Source organism: Pelecanus crispus, chromosome Z (assembly GCF_030463565.1).
Source record: "Pelecanus crispus isolate bPelCri1 chromosome Z, bPelCri1.pri, whole genome shotgun sequence".
Taxonomy (NCBI): domain Eukaryota; kingdom Metazoa; phylum Chordata; class Aves; order Pelecaniformes; family Pelecanidae; genus Pelecanus; species Pelecanus crispus.
In genome coordinates, this window is record NC_134676.1 from 51,487,629 (window position 1) to 51,513,782 (window position 26,154).

Consider the following 26,154-nt stretch of genomic DNA (forward strand, 5'->3'; position numbering starts at 1 on the left):
AGTTCAAAACAAATGTATAAAGCCTGTACCTTCTGATTGAGACCCTCTCCTAGGACACATTGGAAAAAAAAGAGTAGCTGTTATCAGGTGGATTTAAAATGTTTTTTCCATTCTTTTCATTATCTATTTGGTTATATACTTCTCCTACCATGTCACTTGTCAGGTAAGACTGCAAACATCTTTCAGCAGCAACTGTAAGCTTCTTTTGTTCTTGTTTGTTCTTGTTTGTTCTTGCTTGTTCTTGGTTCATTTTTCTATGGGGCCTAGCAAGGCTCAATCCTGATGGGAACTACTGATGTACCACAACTTAATTTTTTTCTAATATAACCCCACTTACAGATAATGTAATTCAAGATACAACACAACATCCGCCCACAGTTACCTTTTGATTCCAGTTTGGCATTCCCAAAAACTTTGCTTACCCTAAAGAGGCTTGTAGCCAAAAACCAGCATAGAAATCCCGTAGATCTAAGTGTGATACAGATACCAGAATTTCCCATTTATGTGTGATTTTGTGTGTGTGCACAATGGGTAACATCTACTTTTAAAATCCTTTCCAGACTTATCAGTGCTTTTGCCTATTATTAAGGGTGGTCTTGTTCTGTTTTTCGAGAAACTGACATGACATTACATTTATTCCAGGCAAAATACTACACTGATCTATTAAAAAAACCTTTATCTGAAACAAATGATGTTAGTATTACAGGATTGGTTAGAAATGTATAAAAACCTCCTCACTCTCATTTCATTATATTGACATCTTCCATATGATTTGCTCATACTTCATTTCTGAAACAAAGACATACCTCATTTGCTGGAAACTAACTGTATAATGAAGTCAATATAAAAGTTATTAACATGATGCCAGTATTATTTTGACTTCTATTTTTTCACAAAAGTCACATAATTTCTTTGTCCATAAATCTATTAATAGTGTTACACTTTGACTCATGGCCAGCACTATCCTGTTCCCAGAATCTAGAAGAGCTAACAATTTTGGATGGGGACCCAAAGAATAAAACCAAGGCTAATTACCTTGTCAGTAAAACTGTAACATTAATATTATCCAAATTATTTTTTTTAATTGAAGGAGATTAAATCAGTTGAGTCATTTGCTATGCAAATTCAGGGGTTGTTTAAATGTTTAAGCACACTTTAAAGGTTGAATGCCCCATGCTGCTGAATAGTTGGCAAAAAAATAATTTCTTTCTTTTCCTCTCCATTTTCACATGTTCTTTGATTGGGACAGAAGAGAAGCAATCCTCATCACTGACAGCTGCTTTTTGTACCACTCAATTGGGAGATCTCTCTGTCACCTGTTGGGTTCACTGTCTCCACACAACAGCTGGAGACTTGACTTCCCCCCCGATACACACGCACACACACACCTTCTAGACAGCACTGCATATATTGTCTTAAATAAATAATTTGGAATAGGTCATGAATTCTGGGACTCTTTGGTGTAAAAAACCAAGCAGTCGCTTCAGATGTCCTTTCAGACTCACTGGAAAAAATTTAGCAGATTAACCTTTGTTCCCCATTTTTGCTTCTTCAGCCTATAGACAGAGTGAACTCCATCGCAACCATTGGGACCATTATCCCAGATGTTGTATTTGACTCCTCTGCATCTCAGGTCTAACACATAGATACTATTTAGAAATTCTGCTGCTGCTGCTTCATTCATTTCTACCGAATGCATCCTCTTTCCAGCCTCCACAGCCAAATGTCTTTTTAGAACTTATACCATATTATATTCTCTGGTCTCCTCTACACATACACATTATATTTCTTCAACTTAGAAATGGCTGCTCTTAAATTCTACTCCGTTGCCCAGTATTTTGTTCCTATTATCCCCTGCTGAATGTCTCCAAAAATTTCTGCTATAATATCATATCAAACTTAAGCTTTTAATTATTATTTTCAAAACCCATTCTCCAAATTATTCTCCCCTCCAAAATTCATCCTGCCTCTCATGCTTCATTTATTCCACCAATGTTCTGAAGATTATAAATAATAGCAAAAAAAAAACCCCTAAACCACAGCTTCCTACATAAAGTACCCTAGACCTGCCCTTCGAGCACCCTATGCTGTTGACATTTAAGTCTTTTTTCGAGAATGACTGCTACAATGACATGAACTTCTCTAGTAAGCCAGGTAGATGCATAAACACGCAGTCCATATGTATTTCATTTCACCTGTTCCCTGCCTACTTGCTTATCCTTGGATGATGAATTCCTCTGAGCATGACCCTGTCCTCATATAGCCTTGAAATGGGTGGCAATGGGCAGCTTAGTAAAAGACACTGCTGCTAATAAGACTAAGGTATGCCTCACCCTAACTGGCACTACAGTAGCTATGAGCTATGAGATTTCCTCATCTGAAGGTAACTTTTACGTGGTATTCCAAGGACAGCATTCATTGGGAAAAGGCAATGTAATTGGTAATGTTGCTCGGTGCTGGCTCCAGAAGCTCAGTTTGAGCATTTATTCTTTACATTCTCACCGTACTCATTTTCCTCATGAAGGCAGGCACAGAGCCCAACTGATGTTAAGAACAGCAATGTTTAGCATATTGAGCCACCTTGCTGACTTAAGAGCTATTATGGAGTTTAAAGCTGCATACAGGCCAGGTTATACAGCACACTTTTAAATTAAGTCAGAGTTTTAGAAGGATTGATGTGCTTATTGGCCTATTGGAGCTTGCAATTTTGGTCAAATTTTCTTTGATCTTGGTATTATTGTTAAAACATTGAGCAGAAGAATTATTTGATCTCTATGTGACGGTACTTCTAAAACAAATTAACTCCATTACAGCACTACTATGATTATTAATAATATTATCTTTTCAGTAATAGTGCAATTTAAGCTTCATTTAAAATTATGCCTTAGGAGTTCAAGGGGAGCAGCAAAGCCAATAAGGATCGCATTAAGCCTCTTGTTTCAATGTGTGAGAAGTGTCATTTAAATTTTTCAAGCCCAGTCTTGGCATTAGCTTGGGGGAACTTGGCTCTGCTCAAAGGAACAGCCTTCTGTCAATGTCAAGAACAATCCTAAAGAGTAAAAACAGTGAACACAGAAGGCTGTACTGAGCCTCTGAGTTAGAAACAAACAGTGAGCAAAGATTAACATTTATCCGAGCTTTCCACTTGTTTCCCCCATTGCAGACATATTAACATGTATGCCATGATTTCATGTTGCTATGTACTCTACCAATGGAACAGAATAGTAACAGGGAAAAAAAAAAGGAAATCCAAGTATATTTTAAATTGAACTCATGTCTTGGTAGAGAAATTAAAGTATCTATTTTTTGGTATAAATCTTGGAAACTCTCAGCTGCACAAGTCACAGTCAGGCTGTATGTTAACTGTTCAAAAAGTTTTGTCAATTCCATATGAAATATTTCCTTGTCTCCTAATTTTGAACTTTAAGGTACAATTTAGGTGACTGTTACAGCTTTAACTGTAGGGGGAAAGCAGAACATACAAGATGTCAGTAAATTTTAAACAGGAAGAAGTAAGTTCTTGTACATTCATCTATGACATAGATGTTTGTGAAAAGCACTGAATTAGCGAATAAAGCTCTTCTTTTTTCCAGAGGGCACTGGGAACACAGTGTAACCGTCTGAGCATCCCCACATAGCCCCAGCAACCCCGATTTGAATGACTGCTTCAACTAAGAAAGCAGATGGTCATTTCTCCATAGCCTACTCCCTGCTGCTGATGCTAGTGCTAAACGATGCAGGTTTTTACTGCAGTTCTGTGGCATGGAAATGCAAATACTAAACTTTATTGCCAAACACATCTTCTTGTAAAAGTAACCCTGCTACTGAAGGTTAGTTCTTTCTGTTGTTTAAAAAATTAATAGTTATACCATTTTGTGCTTTTGAGGTAGCTAAGGTAGGGGGGTTCTCTTCTAGTTTTTGTGAGGCTGTTCCAAAATATTTCCAAATATTTTAAATGATCATCACTACAAAAAAAAAAAAAATCATTTGACACTAACCTTTATCCTTTAAATGTGAAAAAAGTAAAGAAAACAGAGTAAGTAGTAATGTCATAGTGACAATTTGTACCCCATCGTCATAAAATGGGAGCTCCCAAGCAGAATTCTGTGAAACACTAGTTGCCCACAGAGTACTTGCAGCTAATTCTTGGAAGGCTGGCTAGTCATACACTGCTGGCTTTAGTCCTTGTTTCCAGCTGTTACATCACATGAAAGACAACTAAAAATACATTAAATACTTCTCCATACAAGCAAGTTAAAAACTGCCACAATAATGTTAGGCACTGAAAGTAGAAGTGTTGTGTGGAAAGTTATGAACAGAAGCAAGGTAAAAAAAAAGATTACAATCTCTCTGCTAAAGTGAGGTCTGTAATATGGCAAGAGAAAACCTTGACTTTTAAGGTTCAATTTCAGTATTTCAACATGTTTTGTATATTCTAAAGTGTATCAGATGTTCAAGGTCCTGGTCCAATAACACTCTCAATCACAGATCTAATTAGTATTTTCTGTTACAGTTTGGTCTATGCTTATATGCCTCACTGAAATCAAAACCCATATGCCCAGGAAATAATGTACTGACAACTGTGTCAAGTGTTCAGAATAGACAGTAATAGATGTTTCCCAGATATATGATTAAATGGTCTATGTGGAAATTAAATAGGCTAAAGGTGCTTCCTTATAAGGCTGGATGATGTAACTTAGTGGAAACACAGATTAATAAAATGTGCAAGCACAACAAATGAAATGTGCAAACTGTGAGGTTGGAGTGAGCTGCAGTAGAGGAAAAGAATTATAATTGATTACAACTGTATAACATATAAGCCGGAAACAATATGTTGCCTTGGTTGGGAAAAGGGGTGGAGGGACATCCAGTAGGATGGCCAAAGCAAAGTATTCTAAATGTTTAGTAATGGAAATTAAGTTGTCTCCTCAGAACCATTCTGTTAAGCAATCCTTGAAAAAGTCCCATATCACCATGAGAAATGCATGACAGAATCAGGACAGAGAACAACAAACATCAGGTCCCTGGCAGCCTAGAACGGAGGTGGAAGGGGCAAAGAAATGCAATAGAGCATCTCATCGGAGTGTGTGTTACACATAGCCAATTGATAGCTTCTACTCTGCAATCCAGAGACAATCAGAAAGCTCTTGCTGTGAGCCAAACACAGTACACAATGCATATGACACCTTGTCTCAGTAATATATGAATCCAGAAACAGGAGAGAAAGTAAGTCAAACTAAAAATAAGCAAAGACTACAGACAAGATAAATGCTACTTGATTTAATCAGATGTCATTATTGTTCTCTAACAGGTCTGAAAATGAAATAATCCTGATAGCTGTCTTCACAAACAGAAATGCCTGACTGTCTAGTACTCTTCAGTTTCTGAAGTTGTTTGCCTGCCTACTGACAACAGTAAATTTATATAACATTTGCATGATACTGAAGATTCATCTCATGCTTTCTTCATATTTCTGATTTTTATTTATACTCTGGCCTCAGTGTGACTACTTGTTTTGTTTTGGTTTTTTTGTAGCCTTATTGTTCCCTCAACTGGGAGACTCCTACACTTCTGATAAACACAATTCTTACATAGAACTCAGCTTGCAAAATGCATTATGCTGTGGGATGCTAGTATCAAGGATGCCTCACCTTAGACCAGTCTCCCATTCTCCAGACATAGCATTTGGAATAGTCCTCACAGTCCTCTGCTTCTTTAGGTCTTGTGGACAATACACATTTCTTGCGGGGATTGGTGCACCTCACAGTCCGATGCCGTACTCCCTTACCACACTTTACAGAGCACTGTTGGAAAAAGATGTTTTTCAGGTTTCTAAAAAAGTCATAGTTACCCCATGTTAGCCACTTCTAATGACCTCTGCCAGGCTAACATAAATATTTCAAGACTTCAGTGATTTCCTGGCTTCCAATCGTCAATTGCATAGACACTGGATTTGTTAAAAACTAACAAATGAACAAAAATTCCTTATGGGGCAGAACGATAATTGTTGCTCTTTCAGCTAAAAATACATAATTAGATCAAAAATTATTTGCTTAAGAAAAAACTAGGCTTTTGCATAAGGAAATATCTGAAAAGTTATGAAGTGAATGCAAAATGTTATAGTGAAAAAATCTAAATAATGTTCGTAAGAATAAGGTATGAAGCAACTTCAGAAAAACTTTACTTATGCCTAATAGACCTTTATTGGGAGGGAAAAAAGTTAAAATGGAAAAGTAAATATTCTAAAACTATGCAAGAATCCAGACTGAATTTGAAAATTCAAAGTCACTGCATATACAGAATGTGAAAACTCTCTTTGAGTTGCACAGAAGGTCTTAATCTACATTTTTTCCACGATTCCCACTTACACTGCCAAAAATTATGCCATTTCCTTCTCAAAACATTATCATTGCTTTTGATCATCCCACTGCTTGCAGATCAAAACTCTCCTTTGCCAAGCTGATTATAACTGCAGGAAGCAGTAATGGCCAGCTTCCAATATAATGGTGATAGTAGGAATAGCCATGGGAAACACCTCGCTCTTCAAAATGTATTTATTGCTTCCAACAAAAACACGCTTACTTATTTCTCGTCTCTCAAGTAAAACAAACCAACTAAACAATCTGGGTTTCTTTCTCACACCTCTCTAAGTGAATACCATTCTTCTCACAGCCAGCCCTTGCATTATAAACCTCTGTGTACCAAACCAGGAACTGCTGCTATTTACTTCTCTTATCTCTACCTTAGCATCTGCTTTTCATCTTTGAAAACATTCCCTATGTCTTAGCTCTTTCTTCCTTGGGGATCAAGGGGTGGTCCTGAGCAGAGGAGCCCAAAGAAGGGACTGCACCCATATGCAGAAGCTGCTATTCATATTTTGAACCCAGAGGGACCCATAGCACAGTATGGGTCCTCTAGTACGGGAGGCAATCAGAATTGCCTTGCTCTTCCAATGGGGAGAGACACTTCAAGTACACCCTTCAGCTTGTCCAGATGGCAGTGATAACAACACCCTTCTTCCACCACAGTCAATTACTTTTACAAGTAGTATAGCTTTTCAGAAGAAGAAGAAAGCCAAATGGACATGCACATTAAAAGATCTTAAATTAATAAAGCTTTTTGAATAATAATTACATTCTACAGCAATGCTTCAGGATGCAGTGTATGCAAAATTTTGTTATTTACAAGCCCTTTTGCCCACTGCTTCTGGTGTTCTTGGAAAAAGAGGTAAGAAGAGAGAGGAAGGGAAGGAAATGTCAAGCAGCTCCTCTCATAGCCTCTTGAAGCAGAATGGCAGCAACCACCTGCTGATCAACACCCTTGGTACTAAAGGATGTCAGAGATGACCCACCCTGAACTCAAGGTCTGGTAGCTGATAAATGGTGGCCTTAATTCCATTTACCCCTAGTTACCCAGTACTGCAGTCAGGACATACTTGATTACACGTGCTTGAAAACTGGCCAAAAGAAACTGTTCCACGACATTAACTAGGTAAAATGTAGTAGTTCTATACAGCTAGTTTTCCTAGTCCCTGATCCCTTTGCCAAATCATTGCATGAGGACCGTGAAAATCATTAGGCTGAGCTGTGCCACTTGCTGCTGAAAAAATCATATTCCCAGAAAATAGTAAGGTTTACATAATCGCTATAGACTATTTGTATAAATAAATGCAGCACCTCGGACCAGACGCCCGCCTCCCACACGGTCATGCAGTCCTGGCCTTCACAGCGCTGTGCAGAAGCGGGCTTTGGCCCAAGGCAATCCCTCTCCCTAGCTCTGATCAGGGTCCCGTTTCTGAGCTGCTGTGTGCAGGCTACTTGTCTGTTCTGGGTCCCTTTTCCACATGTCCTTGAACACGGAGTCCATTCTGTCATCATCCATCTACAAAGAAATACAGGCAATGCAGTAACATGAAATCAGGAAGGGAAAAGTACCATCACATCATCTTACTCTCTTGCTTACCAGTGCACACACCCAAGACATACCTGCGTATTTTCCTCCTCCTTTTAGCTTCACTTTGTTAATGGGCTACTTATTATTCTAGCATATTTTACAGTAAATAAGGTGTTAATGTTCACATCATTTCATTCCCCATGTTTTCAGAGTACTCTCTCATTATAATTCAAATTAGAAAAGCTCCAACATACACACACATTTTAAAGATGACAGGTCACTGATCAGGCTGTCTGTTATTCTCTATCTATATGACTGCCTATATGTCAAGTGCATGCCATGCATTTCTTTGAAAATACTTAGTTGCAAGACAGAACCACTCCTGTGTGAAAGGATCGTTGCTCTGGAGGAAGTATAAAAGCTCAGACTTCTTCATGTTCTTCAGGGTCAGGCCTAACTCCAGTTGCGTGGTTTAAATCCCAGCAGCAAGGAAGGCTGATGCAGCTTAGCAGAGCCCACATACCTGGAGAGCAATCATTCTAGAATATAATTTTCCCTAAATGTTCGGTAGCTCCAGACTATGGCCATGTGCCCTGAAAAACCAAACAACTCTGCCACTGATGCAGTACACAAGTGTATCCCAGCAGACTTAGATTGCAAGGGAGAGTTTTTAGGAAACAGAGATTTAATAAATCTATTCCAACCTTCTGTCATGCATTTGTTGTAAGAAAATAAAAATATTTAACTAAGTTTTTTTTATTATCAGTCCAGAGACTCAATTTACTACTCAAAGCCTGTCAAGATAGTGCAATAGTTTAAGATACTTCTTCAAGTGCCAATAGCAAGCAAGTCATTATGCAAGCGTATGCTTTCATTACATTTCTGTGGAAAGATAACAGTATTTGTTTTGTAAGAATCACTGACACAATGTATTAAAAACTGGATATATAGGTTAAGGATCATGATATCTTTCTGCATTTCTCCGGGCAGCATCTCGAAGTAGCAATTAGCAACATTTAAAATATTTCATTTAGTAAGCTGGAAAAAGTACAGAACACTGAAAATATATAGTTGACAATGCCTCAGAAAAAGATCAGAATCTTCCATTTCCATCCATTAAGTGTACAGTGATATTAATAAAATAAAATAAAGATCTGCTCAAGTATGTATATAATGAAATACAAATAATCCCTCCAAAGTGTAATGCCCCAGTTTGGGGAAGTCCAAAACTCAGTGGTTTGGTCTTACTTAAAATGTATCATAACTTGCATTTTATCAATTTCAGTATTTCATCCTTTCCAAGAAAGCTAAGTATTCTGTTTTATTTTACATGCTTTCTTCAGCAATATTTGTGTTTTATTTACTTTGCATTGGTTTCTTTAAAAACACCATCTACCTCTACTCGTCGATTGCAGTAGATCTATCCCAGTGCTTACTCCTGGGGACGCTAGCCAACTATTGCTAGCTACTCTCCCCTTCCTTGAAAGGTGGCAGATACTTTACCCAAGTTCACACAATATTTGGGGGCTTAGTCATAATTCTTAGTTGCCATTTGGAAGCAGGATGGCAAACTCTGGAATAGGTCATTGTGCCAGTCTGGACAGCCAGTGCAAGGAGCAGGCTGCCAGCTAGGCTGCAGGGACAGCAAATAGGGTGGGCTTTGCAGGGCACAGGCTGCGTGCTGCAGCTGCCTCCTGGGGTGAAGTTCAGAGAAAAAAAGCTCCTCCTGCTTCTTCCATCATTCCACCATCAAAGTCCAGTTCTGCCTATTGATTCACATACAAAGGGATGGGGGAGAGGGAGGAGAGGAGTGAGGGGAAGGTGTTTTATACTTCAAGTTGCATCAATGTAGAAAATCCGATTAACAGGTATTTATTTATTTATTTATTATTTACTACTTAGTGCACCCAGAGCTAACTGAGAGCTTTTAAAGGAGCAAAGCCCTGACTGGACAAAACACTAAAATGTATCATTAATTAAAAGCATGGGATTAAATCCATCTTTATATAAAAAGCATTTAAATTTCGATTTCATAGTACGTATCAGTCCGTGAGAACTCTTCCTGAGGAAAGTAATGAGCTGCTTTATTGAATAAGAATTGATTTAGGCATGTGCTTAAAGGCTCCCTTTCATTAAAACTCGGGAGAAACAACAGCCAGTGTTTCCATTTTCCCTTCATTTTGAATTACAACTTTTTGGATGTATGTATTTACTGTACATTCATTGCCAGAGGCAGTCAGCTCTCTCAGCTCTTAGGATTGGTACATCTAGATATGACAGTTTAATTTAACCAAATCGCTATTACCTGGTCTGGCATGGCTGCTCATTGCACTTGCGGATCTGTGGTTCAGGTTTTGTTAAATATTTGCACTTCTTGCTGTCCACAAGACTGATATTCTTGTTCATAATCTTTGTGCAAGAGACTGTTGTCTTTCTTTCACCTAGCAAAAAAAAAAAGGAGGAACGTGGGGAAACAAGGAATATGCAACTTTGTTAAAAAAGGAAGCACAAAGGTATCTTTATCAGATACAGCTATTTCATGCACAGTTTGGCTGAAAGAACTGTAAAACCTGTACAAGTGTAAAATCTCAAAAGAAAATCAAAGTTAGCAGGGAGTCCAAGACAGATATTAAAGTTTGTAGGGAACAGTGTGATTTTCTAATCCAACACTGTCAACAGAGTTTTTGCTGCTTTATTGCTGTAACTAGTCATAGGCCAAAACCTTAGTCTTACTGGAATAATTGTTTCTTTCTCAACCACTGAGACCCCAGCGCTGAGAAAACCTTGCACTTATTACATAGAAAGTACGTTTGTTCATTAATAAGTAAAGTAAGGAAAGGAATGACAGGTCCTGCTTCTCCGTATTGCTCTAGCTTAGTAGTTCTGCCTGGTTTAGCAGCATACTGGCAGGCGTGGCCGGCACTCAGCTAAACGGAATCAGCACATGCAACCTTCAGTAAGGAGCCTGCACTGTTCCCCATGAACTAAAGAGGCCACATAACTGACCTGATCTGTAGGGTAATCATTTAGGAAGTTGGGTACTGCCTGCAGAGACCTACTGCATGTTCTGTCCAGAAACCTTGCCCTGATGGGTGCGTTGGAACCTGGTGTCTCTCAAAGCTGAAAGCGCTGGAAATCAGAATTTAACGTTAACACCTACCGCAAGCAGTAACTCGTAATTAGGCTGGAGCCTAATTTTTAGAAAACTAGCAATCCTTGAATTAAAGACTTAAATTGGTAGAAAATAGGTGCATAACCATTTGTTCCTATGGTTACATTATAACACTCTGTTTCTATCTGGAAGTTTACTGAGAAACAGGGTGCATGCAGGAGCGGGGCAGACTTAAGCATGCAATGTCCACCAATGGTCAGAAATGTGCCTGCGGATGGAGCAGTTAAGTTATAAATGCGCATTATGTGTGTGACCACAGCTGACATTTTACACAGTGCTTGTGTATCTGAGAGCACATGCAACTAATCTATCATATACGCCATTTGAAATGTTTTTCAATTCTTTCTGCATTTACATAAACATCTGTGTATTCATATTCGCTCCCACACAAGGAAAGCTTTTCTGCAACACAGGAGGTTGCAGACCAGATACATATATAAACATGCACAGAACCACATGGTATCATCAATAGTTTCATCCTGAAATACACTTCAAACATTTAAGCAAAACTATTGATAATTGTTATATTCTTTAATCAGATTCATCAAAATATTGATGTTAAAAACTGAAACACAAATATTTACACAGGGTACAAGCTGCAGCATTTTAATTTCATTATTGCTTCATATTTAAGCCAAGAACTAAAAGAACAGTTAAAATGGTTTTGTCTAAAGTAAGAGAAATCTTTCACTTGTATTTCAGAGTATTTGCAGTAAAAATACCTTTTATGGAACTTTGTATTAACTCAACTATTTTAGACAATAACAAAAAATGAAGGCCAGTTACAACAGAAAAATATGAAAAATAAACATTACAGTAAAACACTTAAATATTTATTTAAACATTAATGTAGAATAAATTACCGACACACTGAATTTTATGACTTCTCCAGATAATAGGTAACCTTAGAAATATTTGGGGCAATAATGAGAAATTTTAGTGGCATTAAAATTATTCTAAAAATACTTCAGGAAACTGTAAAAAGCATGAATACTCCAAGTGAATAGGAATGCACTACTAAGAAACAGAGGATGCTACTAGCACCACGTACAAAATACCTTCAGGGAAGAAACTTTCTTACCAAACCACAAAAAGCATGTTTGTGGAAACTACAGTAATCTGTCATGACACCAGGGTTGTTCACAGAGTCAAAGGAGCTAGAACACTGTGTTCCTTATGCTGTTGTTGTGAGAAAGTAAAGTATTTCCAGGCCTTCTTATTCAATATCACAAGGTGCACAGCAGTTTTCAGAACTGCTGATCAGAGCAACCATGACTGTCAAGGTTGTAAGCAGGAAAGACAGTTATCAAAAATCAATATAGTATTCACAGTGTAGGTCTAACTACACAAGGTATGAACAGATCTCTATAGGTTGCATTCATTAAAAAAAACTCTGAAGTATTTTTTCAGTGTAATTACCTATTTGAATAACCAGCTTCTAAACAACAATATTAAAGGATTTTATTATAGCAATACTGTTCACGTTCCAATATTTGTTTTCATATCTGTATTTTGTTCTTCCAAATTCACATTTTTTATGGTTTGTAAACATAAACATAGGAAAAATATCACATTAGCATGCTAATATCTGCTGTTATATTATTTGTTCCATATGTTTCCGGATCATCCTCAACTCATGTTACTAACTGTACATATTTGATCTGAGATTGGGGTTCAGCTTTTCTGTAGTTTGCAATGTCTTTTACAGATCATTTATCTTTAATAGTTCCAAATACAGAATGGAATGCATATGAACTTTCTATTCTTGTTCTAGCTCTTGCACTTGTGTTTCTTCTTGGAAATTGTGTCCTGAATTTGCTTTGTTAATCTAGATTTTGTTCCTTCACTACTTCACTGTCTTTTTCTACTTACTTCAGTTACTTTGAATCTTTTCCTAGAGTTATCGCTATTCTTTTAATATAATCAGGAAGCATGAGACTGAAGTATGTCCACCATTGTGTGGAATCATATAAGCTGCAATGAGGATATTACCGTTAAATATACAACACTGACCATCAAAGTCTTAAATATTAATACACCATGTGTTTTCATTGAGAAATATATACACACATAGTGTATATACATAAATATGCATATTGTATACACACACATATATGTATCGTGTATGTACATACATACACATTTTCAACATATACATGTATGTGTGTGTCCGTACATTTTTCTTTTCTTTTACCTCCTCCACATACAGCATCACAGTCCTCCCAGCCAGAGTGAGTCCACATGAAAAGAGGCTCTGGTACTTTAGAGCTCTGATTCTCAGGAAGAGGATCCAGTGGGATTGTGTACTCATAGTGTAGACCATAGCTCTGGTCATGGAAGAGCAGCACCTGCAAGATACAGAGAAAGAAAACCTACATACGTACACAGACACTGTGGAAGACAAACTCCGAACTGTGAGGAGATCATGTTGAAAAGCATGACAGAATGACTTAATGCTCTATAGCCATTCAACCCTCCTGATGGATTTTGTAAAAGAAATTAATGAGAGCATCTAAATCAAGACAATGGAAAAAATTATTTTAATTAACATAAAGGTCAGAAAGCCCTCCATGTGAAATAAGCAAACAAAATTAATCAGAAATGTGGAGGAAGATTATGTCCTGTCATTTCAGTGCTCTTAAATAGAGGAGGTCTTTCCTAGATTCATCAGATTTAAAACTATTTTTGCTACCAGCCAATTTCTTGCATTTGAAGTACTTCCTCATCATCTCTCCCTCTTTCTTTCAGGTGGCTATCAACATATCCTCCCCTACACTGAAATGCATCAAAACTTTCCTTCCTCATGGAAAACTTGGTGATTGCAATCCTGAAATGGCAATGCTGTGCTATAGTCAGCCAGGATAAAAAACATATGATATTAATTTGAATCTCTCTTCTTAAGCGGCATATCAATTTTTTATGGCATTTGTAGGAATGCTGAGACCTTCCATCCTGCCTCAACAATGTAAAGATTATTCTTGGATTTAAGTGCATTTTTTTAGAAGTGGGCTGACAGATCTACATATATGAGGTGTGTGTGTGTGTGTGTGTATATATATATATCTATCTAAAAGCAGGTGTATCTTACATAGATCTCATTATCTTCAGGGGCCTGGAAAAAAATACTAGTTACTACATTATATGATAGGAATCAGGTAAAAAACCCCACTCGATAGTGTCATACCAGTAAATGTAGAGGTGATGTTGTGGGACCTTTGGCTGATATTTTCTCCCAGAGGCCTCTCCGAACATAATGGACAGTGGTCCCAGCAATATTGAATGTTCCTGAATGCTCTATCTTCCAGTCACTATTGATTGACTGTTTTCCAGCATCTCGAAGAGCTGCAGAACATATGAAAAAAGACCAATATAAAAGGTGTCTGTTCAGTAGTGATTTAGGCCTCCTTTCACTTACTGTTTGGATAATTTATCAAGTAGGAGAAATCACACAACTGTTTGCAAAGATACTTACGGATCCTACTATACATGAATTTCAACTGGAACATGCTTCAGAAACACTTTCTGGAAGGAATGATTGGCAAAACCATGTGAGTTTAACATTGCTTGAAATTAACACCAGTGTTTTAATGCCTAAAGAGACTGACAGGCTCCTGCATAATTCACAATCTGATCACTGAATTAATTTAAGGCAAAGGCAATGATTCTCTATTCCTAGGGTGGTCATTTCTATAATCCATAAAGGCATAGGAAACAAAATTTTCACAAAACACTCTTCAAGATTTGTGGAATTAGGCTAAAACTTCAAAACAATTCTATTTCAGAATTCTTTCCCCTCTAATAATTACATTCGCCTTTTTCTCCAACTTAGAATGTGACAATTCTACTGTTATCCTACCTAAACAATTTTTTTACACACTTTCACCACACAATTTGATGCTTCTAACAAATAGGAAAACCTTGTCCTTTTTGGCTGAATCGTTCCTCTTGTTGGCCCAATTTATATTCAAAAGCATCATCAAGTCAGGTAAGATACATTTCATACATTGAGAACACAGCATTTTACATTAGTTTTCTATAGTAAACTCAATAGATTCTTCTGTAAATGACTTGTAATTTTATTTATTTTATTTTATTTTATTTTGTTCAGATCAGGTCTGAAATAATCATGTGAAGTAGAATATACTTGAAGTCACCTTCTGGACAAGAAGTTTTACACATTCCTCTTCACTGAAATTGCATGTTTGGCATCAGACTGTTGTAAGAGAACCTCAACAGTTTAAGCCTTGTCCAAAATGTCTTTTTTAAAGTTGTAAGTTAATGTGAGTCACTCCTGTAATCATCTTCTCTCCTATACATATTTATACTGTTATGTTTTGTTTCTATGGGAAACAATGGCAACAGGTCTATGGACTGGCAGAAATACAATTGCGTAACACACCACTGATGTGTACCACTGCAGCACTGTGTAATAAATGTTAAGGCTATAAAATCCATTAACACTGTAGAACAGCCCTGTACTAAAAATAATCAGTCATTTTACAAGATTAAAAATTGGTATTTTAGGTTTAAACATTATATCATTAATGGTAATTAAGTTCTATTTAGTGTTTAAACTGTAGGGGTCAATCCTCTTCCCAGTGGAGAAACAAAACAAATGTACTCGAAAGTGCTGAGGTCCATTTGGATCATGCTGCTCAGATGGAGCAGCATCCTCTCCCTGGAGAGCAGAGGACTTTGCATTGTTTTGTCTTGTCTTTAAAATGAACATGTGTGCCACAGCACACAGCTGGAACCCCAGCCCCAGAATACAGAAATAGGTCAGATCTTGCATTTTCTGCTTTCAGATTCCTCGCTTGATCCACTGAGGCACAAAGTAAGAATGGGTATCCTCAAGCCTAAAATTTAGGCTTGGATTCAGGCAGTCCAGCTTCTGTTCTTGACTCTGTCACACCCCATACTGTAAGCAAGTTCACTGAGTTTTATTCCACACCACACACGTACTCCCACTCTGCTTAGCTTTTGATAACAGAGGATTTCCTGTACAAAGTAACACAATACAGGAAGAAAATTCAGCACACAAGTGTATCCCCTCTCAGGCTGTAAAACAGATCGAGCAATACATCTAAAACTAAAAAGACAAACAAAGAAAACTCAGACTGGGAAAACATCCTGCAACTGTAGCCAAGACCCAAATTTCAGTGCTAAAACAAGGGAGCTAACTACAAGTGCATCTCTGCAGAGCATAACATAGCCATCATCACAATGACAATTAAGTGATAAGTGATGGTGATGACTGCAATGTATTTTTTAATTACTGTACCAGGGATATACACTCTTCCAATTTTAATGAGGTGTGAGAGGCTACACAGCCACAGAGATGCAATATTTCAGAGTTCAGCTATTGCATCTCCCAGACCTCAGGGAGGAGCAACAGTGCCCTGGTCCTGGTCCTCCACTTGGTAATCTGTGCTTACTAATCCTTTTATTGTTTTCTATCAAAAACTCTAAAATACTACTGCAAAACAGCACTACTGTATTAACTTTGAAATTTTTGCTTAAGTTGAAATCGCCACACTTTATGGAGAGGTTAGGTGTCCTGGTTTCGGCTGGGATAGAGTTAAATTTTCTTCCTAGTAGCAGGCATAATGCTGTGGTTTGGATTTAGTAGGAGAAGAATGTTGATAACACACTGATGTTTTCAGTTGTTGCTGAGTACTGCTTATGCTAGTCAAGGACTTGTCAGCTTCCCATGTTCTGCCAGGTACACAAGAAACTGGGAGGGGGCACAGCCAGAAGAGGTGATCCAAACTGACCAAAGGGCTATTCCATACCATATGACGTCATGCTCAGTATACAAACTGGTGGGGGTTGGCCGGGGAGCAGCGATCGCTGCTTGGGAACTGGCTGGGTATCGGTCAGCGGGTGGTGAGCAATTGCAATGTGCATCACTTGCTTTGTATATCATTATTATTATTATCATTATTATACTGTTACTATTAGCATTACTATTTTACTTTACTTCAATTATTAAACTGTTCTTATCTCAAGCCAGGAGTGTTTCTCACTCTTACTCCTCCGATTCTCTCCCCCATCCCATCGGGGTAGGGGGAGTGAGCGAGTGGCTGCGTGGTGCTTAGTTGCTGGCTGGGGCTAAACCACGACATTAGGAAAAAAGGCATTTGTACCAAAGTAAGAGGAAAGTTGACATCTTTGTGAAATGTGAATTTTGCCTTTTGTTCTGTGCAAAATTTAGTCACAGTCTCCAGAAAAGTACCAAAACAATGTCATTTTGACTGACGCCTATTTTTCTCAACAAAATTGACAAATACAAAAATATCTGAAATTCAATTCTAAATGAGAGTACCTTCACTGACATCTTTTGTCAAGGAAGTCATTGTTTCATTTCCACTCAGGTTATTACATGTTCCCTTCAAGCCATCTGAAGAACATTAAGACTTGAGATTTGAGTAACTTTTTGAAAAAATTAACTTATAAAATCATAGAATTGTTTAGGTTGGAAAAGACCTTTAAGATCAGCCAGTCCAACCATTAACCTAACACTACCAAGTCCACCACTAAACCAATTAAGGATAGAGTAATAATTAATTTCATGTTTCCTGGCGTGGCGGCTGGATTATTTTTTAATGAATGTAAAACTAGGAATCATTAAGGTTGGAAAGGATCTCTAAGATCATCAACCCAACACCACCATGCCCACTAAACCATGTCCCAAAGTGCCACATCTACCTGGTTTTTGAACACTTCCAGGGATGGTGACTCCACCACCTCTCTGGGCAGCCTGCTCCAATGCTTGATGACCCTGTCAGTGAAAAAATTTTTCCTAATATCCAATCTAAACCTCCCTTGGCGCAGCTTAAGCCCATTTCCTCTCATCCTATCGCTAACTACGTGGGAGAAGAGACCAACACCCACCTCACTACAACCTCCTTTCAGGTAGTTGCAGAGAGCGATGAGGTCTCCCCTCAGCCTCCTCTTCTCCAGGCTAAACAACCCCAGTTCCCTCAGCCGCTCCTCATAAGGCCTGTGCTCCAGACCCTTCACCAGCTTCCTTGCCCTTCTCTGGACACGCTCCAGCACCTCAATGTCTTTCTTGTACTGAGGGGACCAAAACTGGACACGGTGTTCGAGGTGCGGCCTCACCAGCGCCGAGTACAGGGGGACAATCACCTCCCTGCTCCTGCTGGTCACACTATTCCTGATACAAGTCAGGATGCTGTTGGCCTTCTTGGCCACCTGGGCACACTGCTGGCTCATGTTCAGCCAGCTGTCAACCAACACTCCCAGATCCTTTCCCACCAGGCAGCTTCCCAGCCACTCTTCCCCAAGCCTGTAGCGTTGCATGGGGTTGTTGTGACCAAAGTACAGGACCTGGCACTGGGCCTTGTTGAACCTCGTACAGTTGGCCTCGGCCCATCGGTCCAGCCTGTCCAGGTCCCTCTGCAGGGCCATCCTACCCTCCAGCAGATTGACACTCCCACCCAATCTCCGCACTCAATACCATCATCCAGGTTGTTGCTTTTGTCCACAAGGGACAAAATTCTGTCTTGACCTTACATATACGGTGCCACTACAAATCATCTAGAGTTATACAGAATTTGGCATAACACGTTATTGTTTCTGTTTAAACTATTTAAATTATTTTAGCTTTCTATTTAAAGTATTTTTTCCAACTTTTTGTTAAACAGGAAGATACTTAAAGATGCTGAAAGCAACTAAGTTTTCAGTTTGTAGTACCATACAGGACATATTATTGTTCAATAGATATTATAAGAAGAAACTTCTATTGGACACAGCCTTTCTTCTACAAGGTCACATTTGAAGGTTGATAATTCCTTGCTGTTTTCTCCAAAGTAACTAAGATTAGCCTTGATATTATCATCTGCAGCAAACTTTCCTTTAGTTGCTGCTTCTTCGGTCTTTTCCTAATCGCTGTTTTGATGTTAAGGAAACTAAAGTAAGAGAAGAGAAACGAAAAAGAACTGCTATCAGGTGGGCATACAGCAGATTGTCAAATGTCAGCAACAGAATATCTTCCTCCTAAATTCCAGAAAAATATTTACGACATAGTCCAGCAATTAATTATTTATTTTAAACCTAATTAATCACGGCTATAGTTAAGGAACTTAACAGCTATTACTAATAAGGCCAGATTACAGTGGAAAAATCTAATACGGAGAAACTCACAGATAAAAATTTCACTGCTCTTGCTGAAGTGTTTTGCATACACATTTTTGTTCTACCACTCACTTATAAGTATTGTTATGAATGATAAATATTTACTGACTGTGAAGTGGGGTTTTTTTGAATAGCAGATGTGATTGTAAACATCACTCTTGCATTCATGTGTGAATAACACCAATGAATAAGCAACACAAGCTCACAGGTGCTCTTCTGTTTTATAAGCAGTAACTATCAAATTATGTGCCACATTCAGAGGTCTACATATTGCTAAAAGCCATTGATACCATTTCAGCATCACCTCGGCTAATTAACCCCAGGTGGTCATTAGCATCCAGAAAATCCCTGTGTTAAGGTCATTACTGCTATTATAATGAGAAGCTGATAACAGGGAAAGCAACATGCATGTTTGGACATGATGTGACAACAAATGTAATTCATATAAAAAAAGAGACTGCTTGTATTTTCTCACAATAACTCTTGAAAATAGAAAGGAATAATCAGGCTGTCCAGCTTAATTCTTCTAAGTTGTACCAATCATTCCACACTAAACAGTAATAAAGGTACCAGTTTACAAGTATCTCACCTGAAGGCATATATGTAATCTAATGAAAATCAAGGACTCTTAAGACTATGCTTAAAATCAGTAAGTGCTCACATGTAAAGTTAATTTTAACTCAGAAATTGATTTCTGATTTATCTGCCTGTTTTCAATCATAGTTTTGATGACTTGTTTGTACTTCCTTTATCCCTTTTATTTCACAGAACTAGAACACAAGTTCTCTTGGGATCAGATAACAATTGCACAGGAATATTTTATTAAGGGTGTACGTATATGAAAAAGGCTCATTTCTCTGTGCTGGGCTGCAAAGGGAGCCCGAAGGACGAGAGGAAGCAGCCTCAAGTTGCACCAGCTGAGGTTTAGATTGAACATTAGGAAAAACTTCCCCAGTGAAAGGGTTGTCAAGCACTGGAACAGGCTGCCCAGGGAAGCACTTGAGTCATCATCCCTGGAGGTATTTAAAAGACTTGTAGATGTGGTGCTTAGGGACATGGTTTAGTGGTGGACTTGGCTGTGTTCAGTTAATGGTTGGACTCGATGACCTTAAAGGTCTTTTCTGACCTAAACGATTCTATGATTCTGTGTGCTTGTATACATATCTATGTCTGTTCCATCACTCTATGTAGACAAGGAACATTTATTTCTAGAAAGAAACAAACCTGACATATATTAAAATGTGTACATGCAAAAATACAGTTTTATCTATCTGGACAATAATTCAAACTCACACAAGACCTTCTGGAACTTGTCTGCTTAATTTATATTGTTACAAACTACACAGTGCCAAATTAATTGCTGACAGCTTTCAAAGATATGAATTTAATCACAGATGCTAAAGAATGCAGATTTCATAGAATCATAGAATGGTTTGGGTTGGAAGGGACATCTAAAGATTGTCTAGTTCAAACCCCCTGCCACATCTTTCACTACATCAGGTTGCTCAAAGCACTGTCCAGCCTGACCCTGGATACTTCCAGGGACGATACATCCACAGTTTCCTGGACAACCTGATCCAGTGTTTCACCACTCTCCTTGTAAGAAGTTTCTTCCTTACATCCAATCTAAATCTACCCTCTTTCCATTTGAAACCATTGCCCCTTGTCCTGTCACTGAAGACCACGGTAAAAAGTCTCTCTCCATCTTTCTTATAAGCCCCTTTACGTACCGAAAGGCCACAATAAAGTCTCGCTGCAGCCTTCTCTTCTCCAGGCTGAACAACTCCAACTCTCTCAGCCTTTCTTCATAGGAGATCTGATCATTTTGTGGCCCTCCTCTGGACCCACTCCAACAGGTCCGTGTCTTTCTTGTGCTGGGGACCCCAGAGCTGGATGTAGTAGTCCAGGTGGGGTCTCAGGAGAGTGGAGTAAAGGGGGAGAATCACCTCCCTCGACCTGCTGGCCACACTTCTTTTGATGCAGCCCAGGATATGACTGGCTTTCTGGGCTGCAAGTACACATTGCCAGCTCATATCCAATTTTTCATCCACCAGTATCTTGAAGTCTTTCTCCACAGGGCTGCTCTCAGTCAGCTTACCACCCAGTCTGTACTGAGGATTGCCCCGTCCCAGGTGCAGGACCTTGCACTTGTCCTTCTTGGACTTCTTGAGGTTCACATCGACCAACTCCTTGACCCTGTCAAGGTCCCTCCGTTTGGCATCCCTTTCCTCAAGTTAATCAACTGTACCACTCAGCTTTATGTCATCTGCAAACTTTCTGAGTTTGCACTCAATCCCACTTTGTCATTGATGAAGATACTAAATAGTACTGGACCCAGTATGGACCCTTGAGGAACACCACGCATTATGATTTCCACTTGGACATCGAGTCATTGACTGTAACTCTTCAGATGTGGCCATCCAGCCAATTCAACATCCATCTAACAGTCCATGCATCAAGCCCATTTCTCTCCGATTTAGCAGCAAGAACGCTGCGGGGGACCGTATCAAAGGCCTTACAGAAGTGAAGGTAGATTGACATCAGTTGCTCTTCCCTTGTCCACTGATGCAGTCACTACCTTGTAGAAGGCCACTAGGTTAGTCAGGCACTATTTGCCCTTGGTGAAGCCATGTTGGCTGTTTCTACTCACCCTCCTGTCTTTCATATGTTTTGACATAAATTCCAGGAGGATTTGTTGCATGAACTTACCAGGCACTGAGGTAAGGCTGACTAGTTGGTAGTTCCCAGGGTCCTCCTTATTACCATTTTTAAAAATGGTGAAATATTCCCTTTTTCTCTAGTCACTGGGGACTTCACCTGACTTCCAGGACCTCTCAGATATGCTTGAGAGTGTCTTGTCAACTACATCAGGCAATTCCCTCAGGACACTTGGATGCATCTCAAGTCCCATGGATTTGTGTATGTTCAGGTTCATCAGGTGGTCTCAAACCTGATTTGTGATGGGAGGGACTTAATTCCACCAGTCACTGCCTTGATGTTCAGGGACTTGAGAGATGTGAGAAGAGTGTTTACCATTGAAACTGAGGCAAAAAAATGTTAAGTACCTTCATCCTTTTCCATGTTCATTGCCATTAGTTCTCCTGTCTTATTTATAGTGTGTGTGTGTGTACATTTTCTTTGATCTTCCTTTTCTGACTAACATACCTATAGAAGCCCTTCTTATCCTTCACATTCTTTGCCAAATTCATCTCCAACTGTGCCCTAACTTTCCTGATCTCATCCCTACACATCTGGGCAGCAACCCTATATTCTTCCCAGGATATATGTCCCTGGTTCCACTGCCTATGCAGGAATTGAGAGCTCTTGTGATCTAGGAAAAATATCATAAAATCATTTACGTTGGAAAAGACCTTTAAGATCATCCAGTCCAACCATTAACCTACACTACCAAGTCCACTCTAAACCAATTAAGGGTAGACTACACTAAACCATGTCCCAAAGTGCCACATCTACCTGGTTTTTGAACACTTCCAGGGATGGTGACTCCACCACCTGTCTGGGCAGCCTGCTCCAATGCTTGACCACCCTTTCGGTAAAGAAATTTTTCCTAATTTCCAACCTAAACCTCCCTTGGCGCAGCTTAAGCCCATTTCCTCTCGTCCTATCGCTAACTACGTGGGAGAAGAGACCAACACCCACCTCACTACAACCTCCTTTCAGGTAGTTGCAGAGAGTGATAAGGTCTCCCCTCAGCCTCCTCTTCTCCAGGCTAAACAATCCCAGTTCCCTCAGCCGCTCCTCATAAGGCCTGTGCTCCAGACCCTTCACCAGCTTCCTTGCCCTTCTCTGGACACGCTCCAGCACCTCAATGTCTTTCTTGTACTGAGGGGACCAAAACTGGACACGGTGTTCGAGGTGCGGCCTCACCAGCGCCGAGTACAGGGGGACGATCACCTCCCTGCTCCTGCTGGCCACACTATTCCTGATACAGGCCAGGATGCTGGCTCATGTTCAGCCGGCTGTCGACCAACAGCCCCAGGTCCTTTTCCGCCAGGGAGCTTTCCAGCCACTCTTCCCCAAGCCTGTAGCGTTGCATGGGGTTGTTGTGACCCAAGTGCAGGACCCAGCATTTGGCCTTGCTAAACCTCGTACAGTTGGCCTCGGCCCATCGGTCCAACCTGTCCAGGTCCTTCTGCAGGGCCATCCTACCCTCCAGCAGATCGACACTCCCACCCAGTTTGGTGTCATCTGCAAACTTACTGAGGGTGCACTCAATCCCCTCATCCAGATCATTGATAAAGACATTAAACAAGGCTGGCCCCAAAACAGAGCCCTGGGGAACACTGCTCGTGACCGGCTGCCAACTGGACTTAACTCCATTTACAACTACTCTCTGGGCTCGGCCACCCAACCAGTTTTTTACCCAGCAAAGACTACGCCCGTCCAAGCCATGAGCTGCCAACTTCCCAAATCATTAAGACTGGAAAGGATCTCTGAGATCATCAGTCCAACCATCAACCCAACACCACCATGCCCACTAAACCATGTCCCAAAGTGCCACATCTACCCATTTTTTGAACACCTCCAGGGATGGTGACTCCACCACCTCTGTGGGCGACCTGTTCCAATGCTTAAAGAGCTTCCAGCTCTGTTCTGCTCCTTTATCCCTGAGGGCAGTTTCCCAGGGATTGCCATCCACTAATTCCTTAAAAAACTGAACATTTGCTCTCCTAACATTCAGGGTCCTGGCTTTAGTCTTCACCTGGTCCATATCCCTCAAGACTGTGACTTCCACTAGGACATGATCACTGCAGCTCAGGCTGCCACCAATCTTGACCTCTCTAAATATTTCATCTGTGTTGGTATGCAACCAACAAGATCCAGTAACGCTGTTTCTCTGGTTGGACTGTCTATCACCTGGATTAAGAAATTTTCCTTGATGCGCTCCAAGAGTCTCCTGAACTGCTTACAGCTTGCTGTGCTGTTCATCCAGAAGATGTTGACTGGAGGGCCAGCCTGGAAGACTGGAGGCAGCTTGGGCTGCAGTGATCACGCATTGGTGGAGTACACGCTCCTGAGGGACATGGGAAAAGCGAGGAGTACAGTCAGGACCCTAAATTTTAGGAAAGCAAACTTCCAGCTCTTCAAGGAGTTAGTCAGAAGGACCCCCTGGGAGACGGTCCTCAGGGACAGGGGAATGGAACAGAGCTGGAAGATCTTTAAGGACACCTTCCATAGAGCACAAGAGCTATCAGTCCCCAAGTGTAAAAAATCAGGCAAGGAAGGGAAGAGACCAGCATGGCTGAGTTGAGACCTGCTGGTCAAACTAAAGAGTAAGAGGGAACTGCACAGGCAGGGGAAGCAGGGACAGGTGTCCTGGGGGGAATACAGGGAAACGGCCTGGTTCTGTAGGGAGGAGGTCAGGAAGGCCAAGGCGAGGATCGAGCTGAATTTGGCAAGGGACGTAAAGAATAACAAGAAGGGCTTCTACAGGTGTATCAACCAGAAAAGGAAGGTTAAAGAAAGCGTACCCCCCTTGATGAACAAGAAAGGCGAACTTGTATCAACGGACGAGGAGAAGGCTGAGGTACTCAACAACTTCTTTGCCTCAGTCTTCACCAGCAACTTCTCTCCTCACTCCTCCCAAATCGATGGACCAAAAGATGGGGACCAGGGGGGTAAAGCCCCTCCCACTGTAAGGGAAGATCAGGTTCAAGACCACCTGAAGAACCTCAATGTACACAAGTCTATGGGACCTGATGAGATGCGTCCCAGAGTCCTGAGGGAATTGGCTGATGTAGTTGTCAAGCCACTCTCCATGATATTTGAAAAGTCATGGCAGTCAGGTGAAGTCCCTGCTGACTGGAAAAAGGGGAATGTTGTGCCCATTTTTAAAAAGGGAAGAAAGGAGGACCCTGGGAACTATCGACCTGTCAGCCTCACCTCTGTGCCTGGGAAGATCATGGAACAGATCCTCCTAGAAGCTATGCTCAAGCACATGGAGGACAGGGAGGTGATTCAAGACAGCCCAGCAGGGCTTCACCAAGGGCAAGTCTTGCCTGACCAACTTAGTGGCTTTCTATGAAGGAGTAACTGCATCAGTGGACAAGGTAAAAGCAACGGATGTCATCTACTTGGATTTCTGTAAAGCCTTCGACACAGTCCCCCACAACATCCTTCGAAGTTCAAAGGGCCTATATCCCTGAAGCACCTTGATCACATGTTTTAGAATGATACAGCTAATCCGCTTCTTTAGTTCAGCTGAAAACAAATAATTTCTCTCATTTCCAATTAGCACAGAAAAATTTCAGGTTTTAGATTGTAAGTAATTTGTATAGTTATATACCATTAACCAATCTTATTAATTCATTATGGGGCCTGGACCTGTCATGCCATTATACAGGTGTCACATGAATGAGCTCTCTAAAGTCAAAGCCTAGTGTATCTCCTATACAAAAATACTGTAAACTTCCTTTTTGTATCCTACATTAAGAACCTTTTTTGAAAAAACTTTTAACATCTGCCAAATGTAAATGAAAATTTATCTGCAGAAAAGGCATTATCTTAAACCACAGGAATCCACATAATGCTTGAAACAAGTTTTTTTATCTGCTCTTACAATAATTTTTTTAAAGTAACTGACAATGAACCAAGTCTCATGTCAACACTGTTATATGCAGACAAGGTTATCACTGTTAATTTATCCCTTAAAGATAAATCTCAAACTTCTTTCTTAAAATAATGAATTCTAATTCCAAAAGTAGTAAGTTTATGCTTTAGAAAATATTCTCAAAGTAAATAAACACTTCTCCCCCCTCTATACTGCTACAAATATTTCCTATTCCTGAATACTCTGCTGATGAAAGAAGAATCATCATCATAGAATCATCATCATAGAATGCTTTGGGTTGGAAGGGACCTTGAGAGATCATCGAGCTCAACCCCCCCTGCAGTAAGCAGGGATTGAACCT

At 39.9% G+C, this 26,154-nt stretch overlaps 1 protein-coding gene across 1 annotated transcript in view; it reads right to left on the minus strand.

Moving 5' to 3' along the window:
- The window catches only part of ADAMTS19 (ADAM metallopeptidase with thrombospondin type 1 motif 19), a 156,661-nt gene that overhangs the window by 14,837 nt on the left and 115,670 nt on the right, over positions 1-26,154 (minus strand). Inside the window, exons 17-21 of the mRNA XM_075726524.1 lie at positions 14,250-14,407; positions 13,260-13,413; positions 10,199-10,334; positions 7,677-7,881; positions 5,652-5,804 (exon numbers count right to left, since the gene is read on the minus strand). Coding sequence (XP_075582639.1) covers positions 5,652-5,804; positions 7,677-7,881; positions 10,199-10,334; positions 13,260-13,413; positions 14,250-14,407 — 806 coding nt within the window. The remainder of the gene's footprint in view (positions 1-5,651; positions 5,805-7,676; positions 7,882-10,198; positions 10,335-13,259; positions 13,414-14,249; positions 14,408-26,154) is intronic.